A 10110-nucleotide genomic window follows, 5' to 3' on the forward strand; every position below is an offset into this window, starting at 1 on the left:
ACAAGCAAAATTATAATAGCGAGGCTAAACTTTAGGTGCAGATAATAAAATCTGAATGTATGATAATACTCCAAAGGTAATATCTATAGAATAAGGCTTCTAAGTGATTTTAAATCAGATGTCAAATTACTGTCTAAAGTAACATGAACATTGTAATTTTTAATGTGTGTATATGTGTATAAATGAATGTGTGTATATACATACATACATTATATCCCTAAACATAATATATACAGATACAGAGAGAGCGATACAAACAGTATCTAGAGAGGAAGGGAGAGATGAATGAATGAGTGAGAATGGATATGAATCAAAGTGTCCTTTCCTTGGGTTAATTATTATACTATGAAGATATGTCCTGACTTTTAAAGAATTTCCTAGTTTATATATAATGCACTGCAAAAAAGACCGTAAAAACACAAATTTAGTGGACAGGCTACAATGGGATTCAGAAAAAGACACAGTGAATATAGACTTAGGTGCAATTTCATGCTGGTGATTTTTTCTTTTTTTCAAATATAAGCCACTAATATTTTTAAGAAAAAAAAATTAAACCAAAAGTTTCATATTAATATTATACACAAACTGAAACATGTGACTTTTAGCACAGTGTATACATGCTTACATAAACTCATAGTTACACATTTAAAACAATTTCCATTTAACATATGAAAGTTCTGAAATACATAAAAGCATTAATACTTTCTATAAAACTACAGTTAGAACATCAATTTGCTACAAGCATATAAAAACATCAACTGCTTTCTAGGATTTTCAAGTTACCTCTTTAAAACACAATCTTGCTTGCATATATAGTCTTTCTCCAATAATCAGTATGGACTCTTTTTTTTTTTTTTCTCAAGAGGTTATTTTCCAGATACATTATAAGCTCAAGAAAACGGACCCAACAATTATGCAATATAATTATGTCATAACAACTTAATTGCACATAATGCTTTAAAGTAGGTTTGGATGAAGTTCTCAAACACTTTGGTATATTTTCTTCAGGGACTTCTATTGTAAATAACAGAAATGATAAGTCCCTTCAATTCCCATTTTAAAGTGGACAATTCTTTGGTTATACATCTACATTTTAGGCCCTCCTCTTTCACACACACTATATCTGGTATTTACATCTATATAATATGTTTCTATATCCTTTAGTCAATTAGTTTCAGTCATAGAGTGCAGACACGGTACCCTTCAATTCCCATTTTAAAGTGGACAATTCTTTGGTTAAACATCTACATTTTAGGCCTTTATTATAATTTAAAATGGTCCCCAAACCAAATGATGCTGACACAAGATTTCTTTAACCTGTTTCTGACGCAGTGGAGGTTACAGATATTCATTTATTATAATGTCTTTAATAGTTTCAATCTTTCCCTTATAAGCAGAGAAATTATAATTTTCTGTTTTCTGTTATAACCTAAACCGAACAGTAATTTGCAGTAACTATAGATACTGTTCCACAGTATATGTGATTATAATTGGAAAGATGCAGAGTATTAAATTTAGTTAGCTTATTCTGGTAAGTCAACATTAGACTGTACAGTAAGTCTGTATTAACTATAGTATGTTATCAGGTAATGCTTATTTTAAAAACTCCAAACCATTCCATTTACAAGAGAAATTGTTGCAAATGTATAAAACAGCAGATATACAAGGAGAACACCAAACATACTTTATTAGCACAAAAAAAGCAGCCATAACAAGGCACAGCAAGCAGAAACATACATTAGCAGTCAAAAGATTAGTGTTGCATACAAATATAGCTTTTCTTTTTTGTAGCCTTGGCAATAGCCACAGGGATATAAAATAACATTCTGTAGCAGCAGGTAGGGAAACTAAGGAGCACTCACCAGTGGTACAGAGCACATTAACAAAAAGACACAAGAATAGATTTGGCTACTTTAGTGCAAAATGTCTAGGACAGAACTGTAAATTCAGCTCAATACTAAGAAGCAAACACTAGAACTCGATATTACTTCCAAAAGAGCTCACTCAAGTAGTATTACGTACTATTCTAAGTGCCGAAAAGGCGCTAAGTAAGGTTATTTACAGACACGATGGTAGTACAGTACCTTTTAAATCTGTAATTTAGGTTTCAGATTTTCCATTAAGAATTAACTGCAGTGAAATTCTATAAATTATATTTAAGCAATTGAGCTATGAAAGTTTACAACGAAGAGATAAATACTGCTGTCCAAATTATTAATTACAGTTTAACAATAATCTCAAGATTAGCAACCACTGTAGTTACTATTATCTGACCTGTTTGGGTATCTACTCTCATTTCTTCATGGTTCACAATCTCATCATGGGCATAGGAAAAGATCCAACTTTAATGGAATAAGTAGACTGCACACGTCAACTTAAAAAAAAAAAATCACACACAAGACTACTACATTGCAGCAGCTATTCCAAATGCCAGTTTTAAGTAGAGCACTTGTTAAAACAAAAACAAAAACAAGAAACTAGTATCTAGGGCCTTTAAATAAAATACTACTACTAACTTTTTAAGTATGAAAATTTAAGAACTAGTTAGAAAACCTGGTTTATTTAATGGTACCTTTTACTGGAGAGAAAAGGAAACTCACTATAAACTACATCAACACTTAAGTGAACTGCACTATGCCCTTGTGGCCAGAAAATTGCATTTTTCTAAAAGGAAGGCAGTCTTTTATTATTTTGGACTTCCAAAGCTTGACTTATAGTAACTACAAACATCACTACTTTTGGAAGATTATAGAAAAACTCTTAGAAAAAATAATTTCAAACATCAGTCACACTGTTGAAATACTCATCCAATATTAATAATTTGTTCTTCAGTAAGAAATAGAATTCTTCATAGCAAATGCCCCAGAGTTGCCTCACTCAATTACTACAGCCATTAAAAACTAAACAGTTAGCTAAACTGGCAAGATGGTTTTGTAGCCTTACTGGACACCTGTAGCTCTACCCTCTGTAGTTTCAATAGGCACCACATTTATCTGAGTAACAGCAAATCGCATCTGACAGATAACAACACTAAGCCTACATACTGTATGAAAAACCCTAGCACTGATATGTGTGCTTGCTATAGGTGTACTGTCTGATGCACATGAAAGCAGATCTAGGTAATGCCCTTTGGGGACAGGAGAATTTATTTTGTCTTGACTGGTTCTCGTTCTAACCAGCGAACCCTAACTTTTTGTTTATAATGATACTCTTTTAAAAAATCCTGTAACATTGATGGTAAAGGGAGCCCATCAATTCCATCGTATGTAGTGCACCTGCAGATTACTGCACGACAGATATATTGCAGGCTAAAAGGAAAAGTTCTATTTAGTGATATGGTAAGCAATGGTTCAAAAAACATGCAAGAACTGGGATCTTTATAATGTTCTAAAAGTCCTGTTACAGTGGAGGAGTGAAATACACATGGGTCATGGGCATCAAAACTAAAGTTGTGATTCCACTGTTCAATTCGGGCATGCAGGGATCTGTTGTAACGGCGGAAGCTCACAGAGAAGAGGTAGTCCTCTTGTGCAGAGTCCCTGAGCAAAAATGTGCCTTCAGGTTTCCCTTCGAGAAGGGCTTCTGCTTCATAACGGTCCATTACTCCCCAGTAACAGGGGTTCCCTGTAATCTGAAGTAAATCAGGCACAAGGCAGTGTATATAATCAATCTGTGTGTGGACTTTCCAAGCTCCCTGTCTGCTAACATGGGCATGGCTGTCTCCAGATACCTGACGCTGCTTCTGCCTTCGTGACTGCAAACACAGGGTGGTTGTGTCCTCTTCTGAGTCACAATTAGTTTGTGGAATTGCAGAACTGTCCCCACTTATCTCAGTCATTCCTGGAGCTAACTTTGGTCCCAGTTTATATAATGGATTAACCTGTGCAGTAGCTTCAAATGTATGTATTTGTGCATTGGGAGGAGGATCAACCCCTTCTTCAATACTAAGTCGCCTTCTCTCTCTAAGTCTATCCTCTTCATCTTCTGTAGAAACCAAAGACGGATCGAATGTATCAAAAAATGTTGAATGTGGGCTCACAGGCGCTGTATGCTGTTTAATCAAATGCCATTTTTGGGCTAAATCTGAGCCAGCAGGAAAGGGGCATTTCTCAAGCATTAATTCAGAAAGATGTATTTTTCTTTTATTGGAAAAGAGAGGTTTTGACTGCTTGTTGTAAGTCCTCATGGGAAAACACAAGCCCACAGTATCCTGCAACCTCTGCCTCAGAGAGCGGTTTCCTATGGTTCTGCTGGAAACACTGTCCATATCGTGTACAGAGCTTACACCATAGCGCCTCTCCCTCCTTTGAAGTCCACTGCGAGTTCTTCCGAACTTTTTATCAGTATCTAATGAACTTTGGGTCTTTGTAGAACAGGAATGTTTTTTCTTCCCACCCCATGGAGCATGTCGAGAGTATGAATCTCGTCGTGCAAGTCTTGTTCCTGGAGTGACACAAGAATCATTATCCTTTTCAATGCTTATTTCTACGATTTGAGGGATTTCGGTGGCACAATTTTGGTTTCTCCTTGAAGAATTCTTTGAAGGGCTTAATCCCAGGGGTAAGGCAACATTTTCTCTTAAGGGACTGCTTTGTTGCTGAGGAGCTGAGTCTCCTATACTGATGTTTTTCTCTTTGATGGACAAACATCTGTTGGAGTTCACGTCCACATTTTCATTGCGGCTTCCTCCCTCATGACTGAAGAGATTTTGACACCTGTATTTGAAGTTATTCCACATTTTCCCCACTTTATCCATTGATTATAAGATCTAAAGACAAAACAGAAAAAGGAAAAAAAATAATCAATCAAAGTGTCATTTGAAGATAAAAAAAAAACAACAAAAAACATACTCTCCTTTCACTGGGAATTTCAGCAATACTGGCCAAGAATTCACCTTATGTTGTCCTGCTAATGTGATGAGGCAAATGTTCTGCTGGGCAATAATCAGGCCATCAGGCCTTTTAGTGACACCAACCATTCTTCAAGCCATTCCTTGCTTCCCATTTCTTTTCAGATAGACTATTGAGAACTCAGGTGATGCTGAAACTCTCTCAGACTCTGGTTTCTTTTCTCCATGCATCAACTTAATTTCATTATCACATTGATTATCTACCTCTGTGCCTGAGTATTACAAAGGAAAAATGTGTCCTGTATTGTTGAGGTACATCTGTGTTCAACTTTGCAAGAGTTACAACCAGGACCACCTTTGTGTAAGCCATTAAAACTAGTTCAAAATCCTGCTAGTAGTAGAACTGGCTCTCCATATCCATGGGTTCCACATCCATGGAGTCAAACACGGATCAAAAACATTTGAGGAAAAAAAAAAGAAACTATCTACTGAACATGTACTGATATGTTCTTGTCATTATTCCCTAAACAATACAGTATAATCACTATTTACACAGCACTCACATTGCTTTAGGTATTCTAAGTCATGTAGAAGTTATTTCAAGTATATGGGCAGACGAATGTAGTTTATATCATATGCTACACATGCCATTTCTATAAGTGACTTAAGCACCCATGGATTCTGGTATCTAATCTTCCATGGAGAGAGAGAGACAACTATAATCTTCCCAATTTCACTTACCAACCTCTTCCCTACAATTTACAGGTAGATCATCTATAAAAATCCCAATTCTTCGCTCTCCAACCTACCAGGTATAGAGTTTTATCTATGATTTTTGAAGCAGTCTGAATAGAAAGCAAAACAGTAGAAAAGGAAGAAATATATAATATTTAGGTTTAAATGAAAAGCTATCTTTAAGCTTCTCAATTCTCTATCTTGGCAGAGTTTAGAAATAACAAAGAGAAAAATGATATGATATGGTAGCAATTTATCAAACAAAACCAAAAGCCATGTGATTTGGCATCTTTATTTTCATTCCTTTCCAGAAAAAAAAAAAAAAAAAAGCTAAGCAGTTTATGGCACTTCACCAATAAATTCTTTCAAAACCACAACATTAACAGACAGACTGTCACATTCAGTAAGCCAATAGTCAACATAATATGAAATGGAAAAACCTAAATTCTAAATTTTTTTTAACATAACAGCAGACCACCTTTTTTTTTTTTTAACAAGTGTGCTTCTATTTTGCCATTTATTAAATATATGACACTTTCAACTTTTTTCTAAAATTTTTGTTTACATTTATCTCATTATATACTGTTCTTCATAAGTTAGCATCAGTATTGGAGCACCATTAGTATCTTTTCTTACAGTGTTGAGAGTCATTGGAGCTGATCTTATCCATAACTTCAACTAATTCTATCACAAATACCTATGCTTTCAAGAAATTGACTAAGGTTGACTAAGAAAAACAGAGAATAAGCTTTCTTAAAGTGAACTATTCATCTTCTCATTAGTTTTTCACAGAGGGCTCTTGGACTAACAATGATAACACTAACACGGAGGATTTATGTCTATGACATGCAATGTACTTTCAGATGATTTTTTTTTCCTTCTAAAATTTTCTGGTTTTTTTTTTTTTTTTTTTTGCCATAGAGCATGTGCACTTACCAGAGAAAGACAGAAAGAAACAGAGAGAGGGAAAGTAAGAAATCTTCTCCCGGGGGGATGGCTACACTACAATCTCCCCTCTTCCATTCTCCTCCCAGGTTTTTGGGCACACGCACACACGTACCCTGTGTGATTTTTCAAGCCAACAGGTCTGGATTTGAGCTGTGGCCAGCCACTGTGGAAAATCCAGTGCTATAGCCATGCCAACCTATTGGTCCCAAATGATTATTTATTAAAAACATATTGGTAGGCACATGGAAAGTTTGCATGGTATATGACGTATTTTCTAAACAGAAACTAATCTCATTAGACAGAATCTCAGGACATTATGCCTCCTCGTAAAAATCTTTTATGCGTGTCTTTTCTGAGACTTACACTATTTTTTTTTTTTTTTTTGGAGAGATTTTCATTGTAGGGCACGTGCGCTCGCCAGACAGACAGAGAGAGACATAGAGACAGAAAGCAAGAAATCACCCCCCGGGGGGGATGGTCACGTTGCCATCCCTTCCCCTCCATTCTCCTCTCGGGATCTTGGGCACGCACGCACACGCGCCCGGCGTGAGTTTTAAGCCACCGGGTCCGGGACACGAACCTCGGTCGACTACGTGGGAGTCCAGCGACATAGCCATTATGCTAACTGCTGGTTCCCGAGACTTACACTATTTAAAGTTAACATGCCTTATTAACATTTATTCTTCTTCCTAAATTAAGATTTCAGTTCTTTGCTCATAATCTTGCTAATATAGCCACATTCTTGGTGACTCAATTACCTTTATAGATATGTTCTTCTATCTACACCTTTCTATTATTGTGGCTTCTTTCTACTGATTTCTTTATTTTAAAGGTGCTTTCTATTTTTACCTAACTCATATATTTATAGTTTCAAGGTTAAATACTTCTATAACCCTTTTAACAAAAAATAGCATTGTCCATCACACCCTTCCATCTTTAATTCCCACTCCCAGAGAATCATTTTAAATTCCTTTTTATTTTTTTAATTGTCAAAGGGTGCATGCACTCAACGAGAGAGAGAGAGAGAGAGAGAGAGAGAGGGAGAGAGAGAGAGAGAATCAGTGAGAAAGAGCTAGAGGGAGAAAGCAACCCCCAATGGGATGTGGTCATGGTCCTCCATTTCATCCTATGGAGATTTGGGGCACACATGCACACATACACAGCAAGTTTTTCAAATGAGTATTTCTGCTGGTATTTTTCTCATCATTTGCGGATAAAAGTTCATATTGCTATTTGTTGATTTCTCAGCTTTATACATTGTCTACTAACTTCATGAAAGATGATGGTTTTAGACATGTTTTAATTTGCCAAAGGGCACATAAGCTTGTCCAAAAGAGGGGAGAGGGGATGAGAATACACTCCTTCCCCCCAATGAGGGATGGTCATGCCACAGTTTCTTCTCTATTTCTCTCTCCTTTCAGGATTTTGGGCATGCACACACATAGCCCTGGTTGTTTTTCTTTTCTTCCTTTTTTCTTTAAAGAATTATTTTATTTAACTTTATTTATCTGTTTTAATTTGACTAGAGAGGGACAGATAGTGTGAGAGAGAGAGAGCGAGCGAGCGAGAGAAAGTGCAAAAGGGAGCTACCAGGTCCAGGACTCAAATTGCGGTCTGCCATGTGGGAGTCCAGTGCCTTTAGCCACCATGCTACTCGCTGGCCCCAGCCCTGGTTGTTTTTCAAGCTTGGGTCTCTAACAGCACAACTGGCCATGTAGGATTCAGTTAACTACAACCATGCTGGTAGGCTGGCCCTATATACTTTTTTTCTTTTAAGCATAGCCTCAATATACATCTTTCCTCTCCAAAACAGCTAAAAGGACATTTTTTGGTGAAATTAATATTCAGTGATTTCTTTCATTATGACCAAGTGGATACTGTATACAGTTAAGCCATTTTTCCTTCTGTACAACCATTTGTTTTTCCTGGAATAACTGCCTCATTTTTTGTTTGCTTGGGTTTCTCTGTATCTATTGCATTCTTTCTCAAATTCTTTAATAAAACACTGCCTACACAGTTCTGCCCTATGACTTTACTTTAGCATTATTCTAGCAATTCTCTTTTACCTCAGCTCATGAAAAAGTTCTTTTTTTTTTTTTAAGAGAGAAAGATTTTTGCTATAGGCCATGTGCACTCACCAGAGGGATAAAGAAAGATGGAGGGACAGAAAGTTAGAAATAACACTCCAGGGAAGATGGCCACACCACAATCCTTTCTCCTCCATTCTCTCCTCAGGATTCTGTACATGCAGCGTGAGTTTGAAGCCTCCAGTCTGGGACTTGAACAGTGGTGGACTATGTTGGGAGTCTTATGACATAACCATTATGTCATCTGCTGGTCCCGAAAAAGTTCTATTTTATACTCAAGGATTATTTATTTTATTTTATTTTATTTTATTTATTCATTCATTTATTTTTTTAGTTTGACCAGAGAGAATCAGAGGGTAAGAGTGAATGAGAGAGGAAGTGACAAGGCAAGTCACCAGATTCAGGACTCGAACCCTGGTCAGTCATGTGGGATTGTCCAGTGCCTTAACCACCACGCCACCCGCTGGTCCCTGTATACTCAAGGATTACGGCAGGGTGATGAAGTATTAAGATGGATCAAGGGATCCCCAAAAGTTATTATCTATAAGCTTTGTCTCCTGGCTGGTGAACGAGCCCAGAGATAAATACTCCAGTCTCCTGTCTAGGACACATATATCTGACTATCACGGTCTGAGAACAGGAGCAGGCATGATGAGGTTTCTTTTCCTTTTTTTTCTCTCCCCCAACATTATTTATTTAAATGTACCACATGGAAGTCAAGCACCTTAACCATCATGCCACCTGCTGGGCCCCAGAAGAGGTTTTAACCTCAATATTCAGACTTCTGCTTAGTCCCTGCTTTACAAATAATTGTGTCCCTATTTTATTTTTTTTAATTATTTATTTAACTTTATTAATTCATTTATTTTAATTTGACCAGAGAGAGACAGAGAGAGAGAGAGAGCAAGATAGAGGAAGAGAGAAAGCAAGCAGATTCAGGACTCAAACTGCAGTTGACCACGTGGGAGTGTCCAGCGCCTTAACAACCATGCCACCAGCTGGTCCCTTTGTGTCCTTATTTTAAATAAAGACATCCCAACTTTGGCTATGACTGAAACTCTCATATTAAATTTCCTGAAGCACTAAACCTCTAGTTTATCCAAGGTAAAAGAACAATGGTCCCCTGGCTGTTTAAGGTAAAGAAGGATACATGGGAATCTGATACATACAGATTTTCAATTACTCCTGCCCTTACCTATGAGGAAATTGGTTCTCCTAATTTCAGAAGTATAACCAGCAGTGGGGAACCAGCAGTTAGCGTAATGGCTGTGTCACTGGACTCCCACGTAGTCGACCGCGGTTCGCTTCCCGGACCCGGTGGCTTAAAACTCATGCCGGGCACGTGTGCGTGTGTGCTCAAGATCCTGAGAGGAGAATGGAGGAGAAGGAATTGCGGCGTGACCATCCCCCCTGGGGGGTGATTTCTCGCTTTCTGTCTCTATGTCTCTCTCTGTCTGTCTGGTGAGCGCACGCGCTCTACAGTGAAAATCT

General features: G+C 37.3%; 1 protein-coding gene across 2 annotated transcripts in view; it reads right to left on the reverse strand.

Moving 5' to 3' along the window:
- Positions 1–1205: 1205 nt before the first annotated feature.
- SOCS5 (suppressor of cytokine signaling 5) overlaps positions 1206–10110 on the reverse strand; it is a 71690-nt gene continuing 62785 nt past the window's right edge. For both annotated transcript variants that reach the window (XM_006159885.2, XM_027776315.1), the window contains exon 2: positions 1206–4768. In XM_006159885.2, the coding sequence (XP_006159947.1) occupies positions 3146–4756 (1611 nt within the window). In that variant the 5' untranslated portion in view covers positions 4757–4768 and the 3' untranslated portion in view covers positions 1206–3145. The remainder of the gene's footprint in view (positions 4769–10110) is intronic.

Source organism: Tupaia chinensis, unplaced genomic scaffold (assembly GCF_000334495.1).
Source record: "Tupaia chinensis unplaced genomic scaffold, TupChi_1.0 Scaffold000661_1, whole genome shotgun sequence".
Lineage (NCBI taxonomy): Eukaryota > Metazoa > Chordata > Mammalia > Scandentia > Tupaiidae > Tupaia > Tupaia belangeri.